This window comes from Mytilus edulis, unplaced genomic scaffold (genome assembly GCF_963676685.1).
Source record: "Mytilus edulis unplaced genomic scaffold, xbMytEdul2.2 SCAFFOLD_710, whole genome shotgun sequence".
Classification (NCBI taxonomy): domain Eukaryota; kingdom Metazoa; phylum Mollusca; class Bivalvia; order Mytilida; family Mytilidae; genus Mytilus; species Mytilus edulis.
In genome coordinates, this window is record NW_027268227.1 from 1 (window position 1) to 20,298 (window position 20,298).

General features: G+C 32.5%; 3 protein-coding genes across 3 annotated transcripts; 1 reads left to right on the plus strand and 2 right to left on the minus strand.

Annotated features, from left to right (window-relative positions):
• The first annotated feature begins 8,881 nt into the window (after positions 1-8,881).
• On the plus strand, positions 8,882-19,749 carry LOC139507045 (protein shisa-5-like). Its single transcript, XM_071295627.1, has 4 exons — positions 8,882-9,006; positions 12,366-12,453; positions 13,153-13,316; positions 19,415-19,749. The coding sequence occupies exons 1-4, from the start codon at positions 8,952-8,954 to the stop codon at positions 19,543-19,545; spliced, it is 438 nt and encodes a 145-aa protein (XP_071151728.1). The 5' UTR covers positions 8,882-8,951; the 3' UTR covers positions 19,546-19,749.
• Positions 14,537-15,492, minus strand: LOC139507044 (52 kDa repressor of the inhibitor of the protein kinase-like). The gene has a single exon (XM_071295626.1). It carries the CDS (start codon positions 15,490-15,492, stop codon positions 14,560-14,562), a length of 933 nt encoding a protein of 310 aa, XP_071151727.1. The 3' UTR covers positions 14,537-14,559.
• On the minus strand, positions 14,537-17,579 carry LOC139507043 (zinc finger MYM-type protein 1-like). Its single transcript, XM_071295625.1, has one exon. It carries the CDS (start codon positions 16,588-16,590, stop codon positions 15,553-15,555), a length of 1,038 nt encoding a protein of 345 aa, XP_071151726.1. The 5' UTR covers positions 16,591-17,579; the 3' UTR covers positions 14,537-15,552.
• Positions 19,750-20,298: the final 549 nt, after the last annotated feature.

Consider the following 20,298-nt stretch of genomic DNA (forward strand, 5'->3'; position numbering starts at 1 on the left):
AGCGCAGTCATCCGAATAGATTTTTTTAGTTCCGGCTGAAGTTTCCTGATGGTCGACACTCTAGCGCGCGGATATGGATAAATACTAGCGATAATTTTTATTCAAAATCGAGTCGAGTAAGAATGAAATTATCACATAATAGCGATAATTGTTTGTCTCGGCTTTTGCTAATTAATTTTTATCTCAATTTTTGATTGTGTTGTCTTGCTCTTTGTTTTTATATCTAGTGATTTGTGCTTTTAAAAAAGTATATAAGAATTCATTGAATTAAAAAGAAGAAGTAAGCAGATCTGATATGAGTGCCAATGAGATTTATCTTCATCCAAGTCATAATGTATAAAAATTAACAGTTATAGGTCAACCTCCGACTTCAATACAGAGACATGGCTTACACTGAACAGCAAGCCATAACCCCCCGCCCCCCCCCAAATAAATGAAATATGTCTATAACAATACTATTAGGGAAACCAACTGTCTCATATGCATAAAAAACGAAAACCACTGAACAACAGGTTCACAAGCCCAGTAGTCAGCACTTCGGTGTTGACATAGATATCAATTATATGGTCATTTCTAAAAATTTCCTGTTCACAAAACGTTGAATTTTTCGATTAATTAAAGGATTTTTTTTTATCCCAGGAATAGATTACTGTAAATTCCGAAATTATTGCGATGTTTTATTATTGCGAAAAAATGCAGGGTAAAATTCGCAATAATTGAAACTCGCATTTTTAAATGATGTATATGAATTAAACAGGATTTTTCTCAATATCGCAAAACTTAAAATCGCATTTGAGTCTTAAATGACAAAATCGCAATAATAAATGCACGCAATAATTTCTGAATTTATTATAACCTTAGCCGTATATGACACAACGTTTTAGAAATTATGGTCCTTAATGCTCTTTAACTTTGTACTTGTTTGTCTTTATAACTTTTTTGATCTGAGCGTTATTGATGTATCTTATGTAGACGAAACGTGCGTCTGGGGTACTAAATTATAATCCTGGTACCTTTGATAAATATTCTACAAAGTGTGAAACAATAAAACTCGCAAGATAAACCAATAGTCATTTTTTACTCCTAAACTTAGATTTTAGGTATCTAGCGTGTGTGAAGCATATAAAGAATGGGTCTGACGTATTAACTTATAATTCTGGTTACTTTGATAATTTTTTTACTAAGGACAAGTGCATACAGATAAAGCTTGTCGAAACATTTTAACAGGCACTTAAATTCACACTAACCTTAAACAGAAGTATCACATTACAACATTGAAAGACACACTATAAAATATAAATTCAAACGGTTTAACTTGACCAAAAAAGAAAGATTACAAGCTAAAATATCACATCAAACAATAAAATGATTGAATGACGTCCGATTTACTCTAAGGTGCAAAATCTGAATATGTATTTGGACCATAATCTTATAATGTTATTGAGAACTGATAATTTTCTTTTGACTAGGCTGGTACGCATGTCATAAACACTGCTTCATCGGGATGAAGTAAATGAATAACATGTATGCAAAAAAAATGCAACAAAAAGAAACAGTCCACTTTCAGTTTTTAACTTAACAAGAACAATATAAAAACGGTTTAAAAAGTATTCCCTTATGATTTTTCAACATTCCCGGTAAGAGAAAAAAAGGTTTAATAAGCTATAAAACGGCAATCGTTGTAAGGAACGCTATAAAGTGTGAGTAGTTTACACTGAATAACTTTCTATTGTTTGTCATTTCAGCTCCACAACCAATGATGTATGGCCAGTATCCGCAACCAGGCGGCCCAATGTATAATCAACCACCAGCGTATCCGCCGCCTCAACGAAACTATCCACCACCACCACAAGGAAACTATCCACCGAGATACTAATAATATATCAGTTACAAGCAAACAATCAACCAAAATTCAAAGTGTTTAAAAATTCACACATTTCTTATTGTGAATTATGCGTTTAGTTCTCGCTACATTGAAGACATGATGGTGACCTTTTGCTGTTGTTTTTTCTATGGTCGGGTTGTTGTCTCTTTGACACATTCCCCATTTCCATTCTCAATTTTATTATATTCCTCATATTTAGTTATGTTATATTATAGTTCGTTTCTGTGTGTATTACATTATAACGTTGTGTCGTTTGTTTTCTCTTATTTTTGAGTGTAAATTCACATTGCGATAAGACGTGTCACGGTACTTGTCTATCCCAAATTCATGTATTTGGTTTTGATGTTATATATATTATTCTCGTGGGATTTTGTCTATGTGTGTTACATTTTAGTGTTGTAATCGTTGTTCTCCTCTTATATTTAGTGCGTTTCCCTCGGTTTTAGTTTGTTATCCCGATTTTGTTTTTTGTCCATGGATTTATGAGTTTTGAACAGCGGTATACTACTGTTGCCTTTATTTATACCCTTAATTTTGATATCTTACAGCGTGAGACTTAAATGACAAGGAAAGAATATGAAGTCAACGTATTTTGTACAATCGATAAACTTTTTAATAAAAAACTGCTGATTTAATAAATTCCATAATAAACTTAAAGTCTTCTGATTTTGAAGAAAGTTTAAACAATTTGTTTTGTATCTGTGTATCTGTGATGTATTATTTACATTTCGAAATTTTGTATTAGAACATGAAAAAAAACACTTGTGGTGAACAAACACGAAATTGACAAAGCACTAAAAATGTTGATAAACCTCGTACCATTAATTTTCTTAATTGAGGACAAATTGTGTTTGTAGTTTTTGATTTCGTTATAATGCCAAACAAAAACCAACAAAATTAACACTCAGCAATTAATAATAATCTTCGGTATATTGTAAAAGTTTTGTCGTACACATACCACTTACAACTGAAAACTGGTTAGAATGAATCGTCTTCATCATATCAGACAATATGGTAGCCTCTTGATTAAATACTTTTAAATGATTAACGTCCAATTTCTATTGGTTGTCAACATTTCAATGTTTCTTTACTTCCGAAAATCCAAAATGAGAATGTTAAGATATTTTAAGTACTTTTTTCATAAAGTCATTGTCTTATATCATAACAGCAGTATCATTTATATCTGGTTGTGTGCCAGACTATTTTTACAGCTACATGAAGATGTTATTTCAATAATTCTGTCTTTTACAATTTCTAAAAACGCCATTTATATTCTTATTTCTTTTGCTTCATTAATTTTAAATTTCATTCTTCTTGTGTGTTTGCAAATTTATTTCAGAATTATAAAAAAAGAACGGATATGGAGTATCTATCCATGACTAAAATCAGTACATGAACAGCAAAACAACCAACAAAGTAACAGTACTTATATTACTGTTCTTTATCTCACAGTAACAGTAATTTGGAAATGCATTCATGTTTGATCTTTGTACTGTCTGCCTTTTCTCTTTTGGTGCTTAGTAAGTAGCACAGTATAATTTGTTTTTATTATTAACAGATTAAAACTTTGTAAATATTTATTTACATCTTTAAATCCTAAGAGATACCATTTCAATAATGACAATCGTGTTAATGATGACAAACGTGATGCCTAACATATTCCAAAAAAGGCTTTTTCATTGACTGGTAGAAACCTTTAACTATGCACTGAAATTGTCAATGACAACAAATTTATTTGACTTTTGGTTGATATTTTTGTCACTGACGACCAAATATTATTGGATGTTTGTTCTTCCTAAGCACCAAGATGTTCGACTAAACAGTTTTCTAAAACGTTGACTTCTATTTTTTATAGTATACAATGGCCTTTAAAAGTATTGTGATACGATATAATAACATTCTGGGGTTGATTCAGATGTTGATTCTTAAAAAATCTACAGATTTATTGCAAAATCTTAGATCGCAATTACTTTTTGCAATTGTGTAGTAACATTAAGAGTTTTGATTTTACTACAATTTACATTGCTGTTCCCCATGGTATATTGTAAAATCGCCTCCACCATTTGACCAAACAGAGCTTTTCCTATAAAAATGGGAATTGTAGATATATATTTCTTATTTTGGTTTGGAATAAATGTTATTTTGTGAAGGACAATAATGATTCTATCAGAATAATACATTGAAGATGATATTATCAAAATTTTTGATAATTTTGATGTTTGTTCTGCTTAAGCACCAATATGTTCGACTAAACAGCTTTCTAAAACGCTGACTTCTATTATTTTTATAGTATATAATGGCCTTTAAAAATATTGTGATGCGATATATTAACATTCTGGGGTTGATTCAGATGTTGATTCTTAAAAAATTCTATAGATCTATTGCAAAATCTTAGATCGCAAATACTTTCTGCAATTGTGTAGTAACATTAAGAGTTTTGATTTTACTACAGTTTACACTGCTGTTCCCCATGATATAGTGTAAGATCGACTCCACCATTTAACCAAACAGAGCTTTTCCTATAAAAATGGGAATTGTTGATATAAATTTCTTGTTTTGGTTTACAATAAATATTATTTTGTGAAGGACAATAATGATTCTATCAGAATAATACATTGAAGATGATATTATCAAACTTTTTGATAATTTTGATCGACAATTATATTATTGAGTTTGGAGGATTGGTATTTCAACATAGAGTCGGTATCCAAATGCATACTAATTGTGCATCTCACTGGCTGAATTGTTTTTGAACTTGCTTGAAGCAGAATTTTGTCAGAACATTTTAATGGACAAAAGGAAAGCATTTTGCAAATTCTTGAATTTTACATTCAGATGTATAATTGATGATGTCCTACCACTGAATAACCCATATTTCAATCAGGACTTATATTTCATGTATTCCAGATAATTTGAAATTAAGGATACTACTGATAGTGACAGCTTCATACCTTGATATTCTAATCAATATTGCCACAGCGTTTTTTTTCGTTGTGATAAAATTGCTTTACTTTTTGAAGTAATTGAATAGGAACTATACGTATGGTTCCAGCTAAAAAATATCAGAAACCAGGAGAAAAGTATATAAACTTTCAAAATAGCATAAAAAAAATCCTCTCAGCTATTCCATTTTCACGGTATCAATGCGCAAACCCAATATATGCTTACCTTGCGTATGCTTGGGCATTATATAAACCGTTTTCAAAAATAACATTTTCCGGACTACGGTTTCAGTGATTTGAATTTGCTTCAACACAACTATAACAATAGCAAAACTCTTGTGAAGTTTTACGATAATCGAAAAAAAAAATACACAGAACTCTGATCTTTTGCACATAAAATGTGACATTGGACACTACTTTTTTGCATAAAAATGGGATAATCAAGTTTTATAATTCTTGGTATTCTAAATTGCGGGTTCTTTTGTTCTTTATTACCTAGTCTCATGTAATAAATTCAATCAGATATCTACTATATTTTTATCGAACTGAGCAGTCTACGTATTTATGTATATGCTAATATATAGCATAATATAATTCGTACCAACATAGTGCACACCGTTATGGTGTCTACATATTTCAGTTGATACGTTATGCTCGTGCATTTTCACACTATATGGACTTCATATACAGAAGTGTGCACTTTACACAGAAACTGATCCAACAAAGTTATGAGGAGGAAAGATTTAAAAATGAAACTAAATTTTATGGACACCATCACGAATTGGTTGATCCATACGATGTGTCTGTGTCCAAACTAACTAAGGAATTTTTACCACGTCTAAGATTGTGATTCACCATTTACGTCGTCTGGTCATAAAATTACCGACCATGACCGAATATGTCTGTTTTGCTGAGTGTGAATTCGCATTGCTATAAGACGTGTCATGGTATTTGTTTATTCAACATTCATGTATTTAGTCGTGGTGTTGCATTTGTAATTCTAATCGGATATTGTTAAATGTCTTATCGTTTTCAGTTATAATTCTATATTTTCATTTTCTATTCGTAATTAAAAGTAAAGGTAATTAATCACCAAGATCATATATACGATTTATTTGTTTTACAGACTGATTCAGAAGAAATACACACATAGCTAAACAGTACAATTAATTATCTAATTACTAACACAATTCTTAATTAATATTCGTATAGAATGAAATTCAAAACAGTGTAGCTGTGGCCATTGATTGACACATTAAAATCATCCATTGACTGGGACAATTTACGTGAACGTTTGTCTGTAACGACCACTGTTCACGACGTACCTACGATAGACATTTAAACTGTGGGGTCACTAAAGGTTTCTTAACGCCTTTAATTATAAAATAATTCGAAAAATTAATCAGGAATAACCTTTGTGTTTTGAATTATATAATTGATATAAATCAAAATATCGTGTTATTTCTGATCAATTTTTCGAATTACTCTATTTAGGTGTTGAGAACCTTTGGTTACCCCATAGTTTAAGTGTCTTTAAAAAGTACATAGTGAGCCTTGGTCGTTACATACAAACGTTAACCTAAATTGTCCCAGTCAATGGATGATTTTAATGTGTCAATCAATGGCCACAGCTACACTGTTTTGAATTTCATTCTAATTGTTATTAAAGAGGAGCGAAAGATTCCAGAGAAACAGTCAAACTCATAAATCGAAAATAAACTGATTTTTATATAGATAAGACTGTTGGTTTTCCCGTTTGAATGGTTTTACACTAGTAATATTTTGGGGTCCTTTCTGGCTTGCTGTTCGGTGTGAACCAAAACTTCGTGTTGAAGGCCGTACCTTTACCTAAAATGGTTTACTTTTATGAATTGTTACTTAGATGGAGAGTTATCGCATTGGCACTCATAGCACATCTTCCTATATCTATTGACAACGCCATGTCTAAAAATAAAAACAGACAAACAGACAAACAGACAAATAATAGTACTTACGAAACAACATAGAAAAACTAAAAATAAAAATAAAGATGTGGTATGATTGCCAATGAGACAACTTTCCACAAAAGAACAAAATGACACTGAAATTAACAACTATAGGTCACCGTATGGCCTTCAACAATGAGCAAAGGCGACACCGCATAGTCAGCTATAAAAGGCACCACAATGACAATGTAAAACAATTCAAACGAAAAATCTAACGGCCTTATTTATTTTAAAAAATGACGAAACAAGAATGTGTCCTCAGTACACGAATGCCCCACTCGCACTATCATTTTCCATGTTCAGTGGACCGTGAAATTGGGGTAAAAACTCTAATTTGGCATTAAAATTAGAAAGATCATATCATAGGGAACATGTGTACTAAGTTTGAAGTCGATTGGACTTCAACTTCATCAAAAACTACCTTGACCAAAAACTTTAACCTGGAGCGGGACAGACGGACGAACGAACGAACGAACGAACGAACGGACGGACGAACGAACGAACGGACGAACGGACGGACGGACGAACGGACGCACAGACCAGAAAACATAATGCCCCTCTACTATCGTAGGTGGGGCATAAAAACAAATATGTTAAACATAAACAAACGACAACCACTGAATAACAGGCTCCTGAGCAACATGAACCCCACCAAAAACTGGTGGTGATTATAAAAAAACAGCAAATATCATAATTACAAACCTAATCTTGATTGATATCTATTTTCTTTTGTAATTTATATTTAACGTTACTTTTTTGGCTTTGCTAGATTCTTGTGACGGTCAATCCATAATTCTATCATGCTGTTTTTGTGTACTGTCCTTAATTATTGTACGTTGTTATTCTGTTGTAAACATGTCGAAATGTACTGTTGTATTGTTTATTTATGTATTTCCTGAATGTTCTTTGTACTTTTTTCCTGTCATGAAATGTTATCATCTTAGTGGAATATTTAAAATTTCCATAAAATAATGGGGTTTGGCTAACCACAAAACCAGGTTAAACCCATCATTTTTCTTCAAATGTCTTGTATAAAGTCAGGAAAATGGCAGGAGTTATCTTATAGTTCGTTTCTATGTTTGTTGCACTCTCGTTTGGTTTTTGTTGCACTTCAATGTTTCTGTTGTTTCGTTGATTTCCTCTTATAGTTGATGTGTTCCCTCGGTTTTAGATTGTAACCTGGATCCGTTTTTTGTCAATGGTTTTATGACTTTTAAACAGCGGTATACTACTGTTGCCTTTAATAATTATCTAAAGTAAATAAATCATCATTTCATGTCTCTAGTAACTGAAATTTAGACGGATCTTTACTTAGTTTTGATATAAACTCTGAGTCATACATAAAACCTTCAGATTATTTCCCAAACTAACATTGATGTCGTTCATGATCCAATTTACAGCTTTAATCCTACCATCACAGTTTAAGTAGATCTTTCTAATACCTTTATATTTGATCATAACAAAGGCTTGAAACAGAGTACAACAAAAAATTGCAATGCGAATTTTCGAAGGCCTATCCTACCAAATAAGAAGACTTATGTTTGAAAAATGTGTAGGTGAAAGTTAAGTCAAAAGGTTCGAAAAATCAAATCCGACCGAAAAGACAATTAAAAAACTTAATGTATACCTTTTTGTAATATTAACAGTACCAATCGTATTGCAACAAATGCGCACATCGACATTTTGTCTCCTAAGTAGTGCTCGCGGGCAAAATATTTGACGGTTCAAAACTGTAAATAAACTCTGGATACCTGGATTGAAATTGTATATTTGTGCCAGACACGCGATTTAATCAATTCAATAAAATGCCTCCGTTTGTCGGATTGATGTGTTTTTTCTTTATATGATCAAAATTATTTCGGTCTGACTCAAATCGAAGTAACAAGAAGAATTTCAGCATTTTTTCAATAGAAAAATAATAATGTGTTTTTTGCATTCTGTTAAAGTGAAATATTTGGCGAAGCACGTGATCCAAGGGTATTCATTTACTTAAACATATTATATTTCTTTTAAGATTGTTTATATACTGTTGCGCATATAAAAACTTAAAGTTCAATAAACCTTTTGTTATATTTGATTATAAATTAACTAGAAGTTATGTTCAATTCAGTTTTAATAAAGAAGTAAAAGAGAAATAATATGGATCTTCTACGCCGTATTTTGTACTCTGTTTTTCTGAATTCGATACTCAGCGGTAAGTGTTCAATAACTGTTCAATAACTTTTTTTTATTAGTAATCTATTACATAACTAGAAAATGAAAATATATATAATAAGTAAAACCGCCCTTTTTTTTTGCTTCTTACGATCGTGTTAAAAAAATCTCACAAATTTCACCAGCAGTGTGTCAGTAATTTCACAAGACATATAATTTATCAATTTTGAGTATTTACGCCAAACTCATGTGAAATATAATCAGATTTCTCTTACAGACGTGTGGCGTAACTCACTCCAAAATAATTTGTGACATTAGTCATGTTAATATCATATATAGTATGTCATTCTCAGTGTTATACGTAATATTGTGCTGATCTCAATATATATTAGAATTGTGTCTTTATATTGTACATGGTCCATGTATTTCTGATATGTCAATCATTTAAAATTATCCTATAAAAGTATCATACATTTTAAATATAATATAAAACCTAGTTTCAAATCTTTTAAAGGGGCACTGGCTGTCAAATTCATGGTCACAGATTTGTTTCAAATTCTCATATTTGATTTATAACAATGTAAAACATTTATCAAAACTACCAAAAGTCCAAAAGAAACAGTTTACAGAGCATGGGGTAGAGAATATGTAGGTTCGTTTCGTGCGAATTTTAGTCCAGACGCCATCTAATTAACTATCGATTTGACCTCAAATGACCATATAAGCGATGTAAACATAAGAAAGATATGAATAGATTAAACCAACACGTGCAATTACATTTGTATAGGTCTGTTTGATTTTATTTTATAGATTAAACATATATGTTTCTCATTGTTTTTAACCGTATAAGAATGATTTTATATGGATCGAATAAGTAATCGAATGGTTTACCGTAGTTTCACTTTCATTGTTGACATTCTTTTTCTTTAAAAATAACCAGTACACGTACAATGCATGCGTTGTCAATCTCCAGCTAGGGGTTAAACTGAAGTTCACATGAATACGAATTTAATGAGGTCGACAGATTCACTTGCAAGTGAATTAGCAAATATCAATGTGTCTTCGCTTAATTTGATAAAATTGAACTATTTTGGCTGCTAAAAGCGAATTATTATTTCACTATTTCACTTTCATTATTGATTTAACAAAAAAAATCTTACTTTAAATTTTTTATATATCTCGTAGCTAGTCCCCTTTAACGTTACATGGTTTCACTAAGATTTTTTTGCTATTTTCTATTGCAAAAACAAGTAGTTAATTTTGATTTCAAAATTTGAATTTGATCAAATTTAATATTATGTCCAACAAAATGGTTGTTTTATTAATATCTAGCGGCAAAAGCATCATTCATTTTCAAAACGAGAATTTAATGAAAAAGTGTAAGATTTGCTAAATTATGTATTTTGTTTGTTTTTATAGTGATCAAGACTATAACACAATGTTGACTGCTGTTCCCCTCTTTTTGACATTTTTACCTATTATGTATGTTTGTTTGTTCAAAAAATGTTGTCAATATAACGGTATGTAATGCGACTGTTATACAAGTTAGAGGTTTAGCTATATAATAAGTTTTATAAAAATCTGGCAACCTTTGAGACGCTAACAAGATCGGACTGACGAACAGACACACGGACGTACGCCTAGAAATTCCATGTCCCCTCGCAATGCAGTGTAAAATCAATCAGGAGCAATTCTACAATTCTGTATGTTGTTCTCTGCCAATGATCTATTTTTCATGAAACTATAGTAATTATGTTTTAGAGGAAAGTCAGATGGGACTAGGAAACAACTTAAATATTTTTTTTATTCAATGAATTAATCTATCATCACATAATTATGATAACAATATATATATATTAGTAACATGATTACAGCTGAAGGACGCCTCCGGTGCGGGAATTTCGCGCTGCATTGAAGACCTGTTGGTGACCTTCTGCTGTTGTCTGTTCTATGGTCGAGTTGTTGTCTCTTTAACACATTCCCCATTTCCATTCTCAATTTTATGTATCAATAGTTTTAAAATCATCTTTGGTAATGTCATTGTAGGTTATGACATTATTAGATATTACTTAGAGTATTAAACACCAATATATATCTCTTTGACGCAAATCTATATATAAGAAATATGTAAACAAGACAGTGTGCGTGTGTGTTTGTGTGTGATAATGTTTCCGTCCCCACAACTATATCAATACAACAGTATAACAAATATTCGATATTCTATTGCAATTATTTTGTATCAATGGTTCTGATTGGATGACAGTTAGCGTAAAATTCTTTATCTCCTTGTCTGTAACTAAGGAAGCCGACATTTTGAATTGCTTAATGTATTGACATGTAATTTCTACAAAAATAAGCCATAAAACTCACATGTTGCACCTAAGAATCTTCTTTTTATCAAATTTTATTACATTTTGAAGCGGAACAGAAGCCAGAAAACGCCCACTGTTTATGTTTGACACCGGAAGCATACCTATGACGTCACCTAGTGTAGGGACCAAAGACGATAACATCTTTTCGCGGAATTTTCTTTAAAGAAGATTTTAAACTGAAATAATGATTGAAATTTAATTATGAACTTGTTTTGCATTAGAATAGAGATAACTGTTTGCATTAGAATAGAGATAACTGTTTGCATTAGAATAGAGATAACTGTTTGCATTAGAATAGAGATAACTGTTTGCATTAGAATAGAGATAACTGTTTGCATTAGAATAGAGATAACTGTTTGCATTAGAATAATTAGAATAGAGATAACTGTTTGCATTAGAATAGAGATAACTGTTTGCATTAGAATAGAGATAACTGTATTATATTAGAATAGAGATAACTGTTTGCATTAGAATAGAGATAACTGTATTGTAGTTGAAGCTTTGCGGACGTCCATCAGTAGTTTTACTGTCGCAAGTACTCAAATATTCTAAAATGTACAGTCCATAAAAACTGACAAAACCAAACGATATCAATTGAAGAAACAAGTGGAAAACTTAATATAATATGTAGAACCAAAAAGCTAAATAGAAGTTAGTTTAGTTAAAACAGTATTTTATCAAATTAAAGTTAATTGTATTGGACAACAGACGGAGACTATGTAAGCCTTCTACATAGAAGTATGATACGCTGTGTCATGATTTAAATACTTCTTTTTGTAAAAAAATAAATAATCCGAATTATGTATAAACAATTATAACAATTTATATCTATCAATCTGACATAGATAAAGATTTGATATTTTTCAGTTTTGAAGAGTATGATTTATACTGTCACTACGTCTTTTCCTACACTTATTTCCAAAAGTAGAATACATAAATTAGATTGTGAATAAACAAATACTACATTTTGTTTGGCGAACTTCAATATGTGTCAACCTGAAATAGATAAAGATTTAATATTTTTCAGTTTTGGAAGTTTATGGTGAATACTGTTACTACGTCCGTACATCCTACTATGGTTATTATTACTACGAATGTGACAGTACAGTAAGTGGGTATGTAACATTCATTTTACAGGAATTCTACAGGAATTTACAGAAATCTATTTGTCAATAACAAAACTTCGTGACCGAGATTCAAAATTATCGAACATGTAAATGGTGAATACTGCTATGTCTCCATTTACTTTTTTTTATAATTGTGATATCACATAATTTTTTTTTTTTTTTTTAATTAAAAATTAAAAGTTTATCATCTGAGAATAAACTAAAATTAAAAATAGTCTCTGAATCTGTAGCCTTAATCATTGCATGAGTTGAACAATTAAAGGGCAGGTGGTTGGGAGTTTTTCTGAAATATGTGATAACTGTACTTTTTGTTATACCTCATTTGATACACATTTTAATTTTTTTCTTAAATGTGTGAAACCCATGCAATTTTAGATATCAATTATGATAACATAAGCTTTTGAATATATTTTCTTCGAGACCGTAATTTTGTTCATTCACTAAGCTTGTTTTTAGAAATCTTACATAACTTAAGACAAATTGACCATTACAGAGAAAATAGTTACTGGATTTTTGATTAGCGTTCATAAGAAGATATATAATGTTCTTTGTAGAAGATTGATACGCTATTGATATACATGTACAATCCTTCATCTGGATCAGTATAGTGTGTTAATATATATGTGTGATTTACATATACTTCTTATATTCATTTATGTATTGATACTTTTTACTTACCGTTTTCAGTGGTTCCATAGCCGGGGCGGTAATAGGAACTATCATTTTTATAGTCATCATTGCTGTCATTATTGCTGTGTGTAAAAACCAAAATAGAACAAGGGTGACAACTATTCGTACCCCTCACACTGGAGGAACTACTGTTATCACACAACAACAGCAACAACAGCAAGGTAATCGTGATAACAGAGAAGTATTACTTGATTTTCATTTATATTTTAAAAAATCGGATTTTACTTCGATGCAAATTCTTGTTCACAAAAAAACCCAACATAAATTATTTTTAGAGATCTGCATGTATGTTTGGTATGAAAAAATGTTAAGGTTATTATTTATTCCCATCTCGAGTACCGTATATCGTGTTTTTCACGTGTGTTTAATAAACGCTTTATTCGCGGCTGTTAGTGAAAAGCGAACATTTGGCCTTGCAAATTTCCCTGCCAATACCAGCATTGATCGTTGTCTGAAAGTTACATACATTGTGTTAATTATCGAATCGTTTCTGTTGTTCAACAGATGAAAAGAATGGACCTACATAATAAAGATCTCTTTTTTCCCCCTAATCATTAATGTCCCTCTTTTTACAACACAGCAATCAGTGACATGGTATGCATTGTTAATAAGCTACGATCTGTTAATCGGTGTCATAACCCGTACATTGTACATAAAGTGAAAAAAAATGTAGGGATATTTGTTTATCCGGTAATAATCAATCAAAACCTTAAATTTGTTAGCATGTGCATAGTCTTTAGTCCTTGGAAATTCTCCAACATATGTGTATTGTTTTCAGGGCCGTAACTAGCCTCGTTTAAAAATGAGGCAAAATGTCTTCGCCGAACGAAGCGAGGCGAAAAAATTTCGGCGAGGGGTCTGGGGGCCGCTCAAGGCCCCCAGAAGCTCTGAAAAAATTACGCAAAATCCTGCATTCTGAGCATTTCCCGGACTCTTATCTTACTCTGAAATGCAATTAATATTTAGCTATTTTTTGGGACATTTAAGGACTTAGAGACTTTATCAAAAGAAACTTCAGGTACCTCTTAAGTTGACACAAGGGATTATCTTGAACTTGTCATAATGATTCTTTCATTGTTGAAGACCCTATAGCGACTATCAAGAAGAAAAACCAAAATAAATACCCTGACCATTGATTTTTATGTATTTAGTACTTTGTGTACGACTAAATCCTACTCCGGTTCAGTATTCCTTTATTTTTCTATTCAAGCCTTAAGGGTCTGAACACCACTAAATGCAAGTTTAACCTTTCAATGTAAAAGGTCATTTGGCAATACATTTCTTCAAAAAATATGATACTGGTAGATTGGTGATATCACTCTGATCTAACCCATGTCTTCTATCTAGTTTAACTTTTACATATAAAAAAGAGAGCCAGTTGTTTTGTATTCTTTAATATTATGTTTAATCCCCCATAAAGAAACAACCAATTTTTCTGTGCCCAGAAGCATTGTATCTTCTCAAAACATTTTGTCTCAAAATGTCTGGACAACGGTGAACATGCAGCATTGTTAAACCACACAACCGTTCACCCGTCATCGTAGATCTTTCCCAAGTCTTGAGTCTACGCAATGCTGAAAATGATCTTTCGCAACACACAGATGTTACAGGAAGAACCAACAACAGCTTGAAGACTGTGTGAATGTTCGGATATAAGTCAAAATCAGCTAGTTTAAGCGAATCTTTCAAACTAACGCACTCTCCAGCAGAATGCACATCAACCCTGATCCTCCATCTTTCCACTTCAGCAATAAAATCGTTCTTGTTTGACAAATCTGCTTCAAATGCGTCGCAAATTTTTGTAATGATGTCAGGGGTCAAGCTGTGCAGATGCTTTGGTATAAGATAATATCTCATCATTTGAGTTTTTAAATCGTTTGGAAATCTTCGTTGTAATTCCGATATGACATGGTCAATGAACGGAAAGAAAAGGTTAATGCGCCAATGAGACGTTGGGTCACTTTCTAAAGCTGCATTTTCTCGATGAACCTGACGCCCAACACGTCGCTTCGGTCTTAAATCTACCTCTAGCCTATCAGCAATTCTTTTAGCTCTACTGAACAACTGATTAAATTGTTCATCATTGCGTTTTTCCCCAAGTATTTGTATTAAACCGTTAGCCTCATCGAAAGCGGTCACCATATTGCAGTCAGTTTTCTGCAAAAAAAGTGTTAAAGGTTTAAGAAGGCTCAACACAAACTGAGCAACAACTATTGCTATAATAAATTCAGAATCTTCAAGAAGTCTCCTGAATCCAGCTGCATTTGTTCTGGCATCTGCCGAACTTACGGTTTCAATTTTGCTTATGGCGGAATGCACCGACTGATACTGTGCCATTAGTGAAGATACGGCATCAACTCCGGCGGTCCATCTGGTTTCACAAAGTTTGGCAACAGATTAATCCCCACCTTTTTTCAGTAGTGATACATCTATATTATCACCGTCACTGTCTACACCTTCGAGGAGCTCATTTAACAAGTCTTTATCTCCAGTAAAAGACTTCAGAATTTCTTTCCGTTTGTAAGATGCACATAGAAACCAAGTCATTTGGCCAACGGATGCCATCAGATTTCGGACCTGTCTGACATTTTTGCAGCTATCTGTGACTACTAAATTTAAATTATGCGATTTACAGTGAACATAGGGCGCGTTCGGACATTGCTCTTTTATACGTTGTTGAACACCAGAAACTACACCACTCATTACACTGGCACCGTCGTAACCTTGTCCGCGAAGATTAACCAAGTTCAATCCCCAATTCTGTAAATTCTCAAAAATTGCTTTAGATATATGTTCAGCATCAACTTGACCTGGCTCAACAAAGCCTAAGAAGTCTTCACGGATATCGTTAGTGTCGGAAACTACGTACCGCACGCATATTGATAATTGCTCTTTAACGGACACGTCTGTTGTTTCATCAGCACACACCGCGAAGAATTTACTTTTCTTGCAATTATCTATCAGGCGTTCTCTAATTTCTAACTCACAGCATTGAATAAGTTCATTTTGCACTTCGGGTGATAAATAACGCAATGATCTACTTGCCGTCTCAAGAAGCTCTTTCAAAGTAAGATCATATGTTGATTTCCAATCGATGAAAAATTGGAAATTTCCGTCCTCTTTTTTTAATTCCCTGTCCCAATTACCCCGTAAAGCAATATTTCGTTGACCAAGAACAACAATTATGTCTATGATAGAAATCAATATCGCCCTGTTTTTAGCAACCCTATTCTCATAACTTTTGCTGAGCGAATAGTAAATGTCCGGTTTACTTCCCTGACAAATTGCAATGAAATCTTTTGCTGCTTCGGCGGCATAAATGTGAGCATCACTTTCCTCGTGAATTTTCAGAGAAGAGCGTTTTACGCCTACTGCGTTCTTCCAATCACTGAATCCTTTCTTAGCAAATAACGAAGCATTATCAGAAAATATCATGCAACATTCACAATATGCGGCATCTTCCGATTATGAGTATCGGAGCCAAGTATATTGAGACTCCCATGAAGGTAAATAGCGTCTCCCTCCTTTTTGAGGATAGTATTTCACAGGTTTTGTATCAGTTTTAGAAGAAAGGAAGACTAGTTTATCTGCATCTGTCAGTTTATGCTTAAAATGTGTTGGGTCGAGAGAATCAGACGATTTACTTGAATTCTTCATAGAATCTGACGATTTACTTTCATTTGTCACAGTACATTTTACCAAACAAGTGTTGCTTGAACTAATTTCGGTCAATTCCTGGGAAGAAATTTCAGATGTTGATAGACCAGGGGGTGGATACTCGTCCTGAATTGTTCCCAATGCCACAATTTTCGGAGAGGAGTCGGATGAATCTGCAAAAGAATTCACATTTACACAACGTGAAACAATATAAGTTAAAATTATATCTTTCCTGCACATAAAAATGTATTTCTATATGTGAGTTATGCCTAGATAGAATAAATGTACCGTATGATTGAGACACGCACACTTTTTTTTAGATGTGTGTATGCTAAAAGACGAAATGCATCTCTTACTCAACTAAGATACGAGCAGGCACGGTCGATCAAGATTTGTTTTTAATTCACACCCCGTCCACTTTTGAAATTTCATTAGTCTATATACGCCAGAGTCGGAACTCGAATATATTTAACGACAACAACCAGTGTTTGCATTGTTTTCTATCTCTTTGACATAACACCCATTTTTTTATTCAAACAAACGTAAGCACTGTCATAACTGGCAACTCCGACTATGGTGTTTCGATTATTTTTTATTATTAATGCGATGCTTACACAAGCAAGCGTCAAGTTACTATACATCAAGGTTTTTGTCGTCACTAAATGATAGTTCAAAGGGATATTGGGCCAGATGAAAATTGGGCGGTATATCAGAAATGCTTGTTTTAAAAATTATTCTCTGGATTGGTTTATTTTTAAATAAACGCGTAGAAAGAACGTTTTGTACTGCCGACACCCGTTAATTTCAAAAACCAATGCAGACTGTAACCAATTTTATTTTGTTCACTAAAAATTGATGCAGGACTGAGGTTGTTGATTCATTCCAATTATAGGGACAGGGATTGATTGATTGTATTGTTGGTTGCTTAACGTCCAGTGGCAAATATTTCATGCATATTCATGACGAGAACAAGTTTATAATATATGCATAGTTAGGTCTTGTCATAATAAAGGCCATTTGGGTTGTTGGAATGATTGTCGGGGAAATTTGGACTGCCGCTGGAAAAAATTGAGGATAAATTCGAACAGGCCGGTGTGGGACTCCTATACTTACCATTGACTTCTTTTCTTTTCAAAGAACCAGTCTTCAGCCAATTTTGCAATGACATGTTCAAAAACACTTTGCTGATTTCAAACCGTTTTAAAAAATTTGCAAGGAGATGAAATATTAAAATCTGGACCTGCGCAAGCCCCGGTAATTATTGTCTTATATCACATGCATTAACAAATATTCCATACATTGCCAAACTATAATTATTAAAATCAATATCATCAACATTATAACAATTTATGACCTGTCATATATATACAGTGATCAAAGGAATATTAGACAACCGAAGCGTTAGACATTAAGAATGATTGATTGATTGCTTGGTTCTTGCTTAAAATCGCATCAGAACAACAGCGAATCAGAGTTGGTTTAAAATATTAAATTATTACAATTTAATGTAGTTTTTAAAATGAGACAAGAGGTCCTTCAATATAAGAAAACTCAAGTTGAAAAGAAAATGACCAGATCTGAATATCATCTACATATTAAATTTCAAAACTAACACTTAGTCTATAGTCACAATAGTAGCACAATAAAGAAACAAAAGTCTAGACTCTCGTCGTATAAATCAATTTCATATAAATATTTTTTTGTTTGTTTTTGAAATTTCCAGCATGAGGCATTTGCCTCAATTGCCTCAATGTAGTTACGACCCTGGTTTTTGTAGATCTTTCTAGTACTCATATTTATTTTGTACTCCATTACCTGTGTGTAAGTCAAGTTTTTAACAATACGGTACACGTTTTGTTTGTGTGAGTTGTCCCATTCAGTTATTTAATACACAGTGAAATTTTAACCTGAACCACTGGTCATCACATCGACAGAAAAAAAGCCGACGCAAAAAAAAAAACCCAAAAAAACCCAAATAAACCCCGATATATACGTTATAATTTGTTTGTCTAGTCATCTGCAAATTAATTTGTTTTTCAATCTTTCCTTGTGTTGTTATTGTGTAACATATTTTGTGTTTTGTTCATTTACAAAAGTCTACAAATTGAATTCTGAAAACACATGTTTTACAATGGCAGTGAGTAAACGTATCAAGTACCACTACAGAAAATTCAATGTGCTAAAATTTTCAAGTTTACAAGCTATAAAATCACATCGATGATCAATTAAGATATTACATATATACATGTATTAGAGACGATAATATAATTATGCTATTGAGAATTTATATACTAGGCTGACACGCTGGTCATAAACATTCCTTCATAGTGATCAAGTGAATTAAACTACATTTATGCTGGGAAAAACTGGATCGAGAGAAAAAGTGCACTTTCGAATCTATACAGAAATGAGAATATTGTGAAAACTGTAGGCAGTTTAAAATAATAATCCCTTTCGAGTCTTTGAGCATTCAAAGAAATCTCGTACAAAAATTGAACTGACCATTTTTAAAGCTTAATGAGCTTTACGACGAACGCTGGACGATTGAGTAGTAAAAAACCCAGTATATAATGGATTTATCTAATTTTTTTTGTCATTTCAGCTCCACCACCAATGATGTATGGTCAGTATCCGCAACCAGGCGGCGTTATGTATAATCAACCACCAGCGTATCCGCCGCCTCAACCAAACTATCCACCGCCACAAGGAAACTATCCACCACCGAAATACTAGCAGTTTGTCAACTACAAGCAAACTATCAACCAAAATACAAACAGTTGTATATAGTGAAAAAAATATATATTCCATGTAATTTGTTATCTTATATCCTTAATTGTATTATCAACTGATTGAGACATACATGCCTAAAAAGAATATATAATGAATTGTTTTTTTCTTTAATTAAAACCTGCTGATATAATAACTGTAAAACAAAAATTGAAATTTTGATTTTCATGATAGCTTAAAGGTATCTTTGATGTATCTGTGATGAGTTTATTAACACTCTGTGACTTCAAAAATGTCCTCAGGAAGGAAATTTTAATATTTATTCGACCTTAATAGAGTTCGACGAATAGTTACTTTATATTTCAGATTAATGAGATGCCATCGTTTTGAGCAATCAAATACATGTATCGCAAAAGAAGGAAATCAAAAATGAAATTGAAAAAAGCACTGAAAATGTTGACCATCCAGGTAATTTTTCCTGGCTTGAGGACAAATTATATGTGTTGTATTTTATTCGATTGGTTGGCCAAAACCGGATATACATTTAGTGTTTACCTTGGTCAGCATGCAAACGAAAATTGATACTCAACTATTCACAATAAATCTTGTAAAATCATTGTCATGTAAAGAACGCAAACTAAGCTATGAATTGATCGTGTTAAGCTTATTAAAAAGTAAAATCCCAAAAATACCGAACTCTGAGGAAAACACGAAAAGTCTCTAATCAAATGGGAAAATCAAAAACTCAAACACATCAAA

Coding starts and splice junctions, on each gene's coding strand:
- LOC139507045 (XM_071295627.1), top strand. CDS start 8,952: ATGGATCTTCTACGCCGTATTTTGTACTCTGTTTTTCTGAATTCGATA. Junction 9,007..12,365: donor TCTGAATTCGATACTCAGCG/GTAAGTGTTCAA, acceptor AATATTTTTCAG/TTTTGGAAGTTTATGGTGAA. Junction 13,317..19,414: donor ACAACAGCAACAACAGCAAG/GTAATCGTGATA, acceptor TTGTCATTTCAG/CTCCACCACCAATGATGTAT.
- LOC139507044 (XM_071295626.1), bottom strand. CDS start 15,492: ATGGCACAGTATCAGTCGGTGCATTCCGCCATAAGCAAAATTGAAACC.
- LOC139507043 (XM_071295625.1), bottom strand. CDS start 16,590: ATGATATTTTCTGATAATGCTTCGTTATTTGCTAAGAAAGGATTCAGT.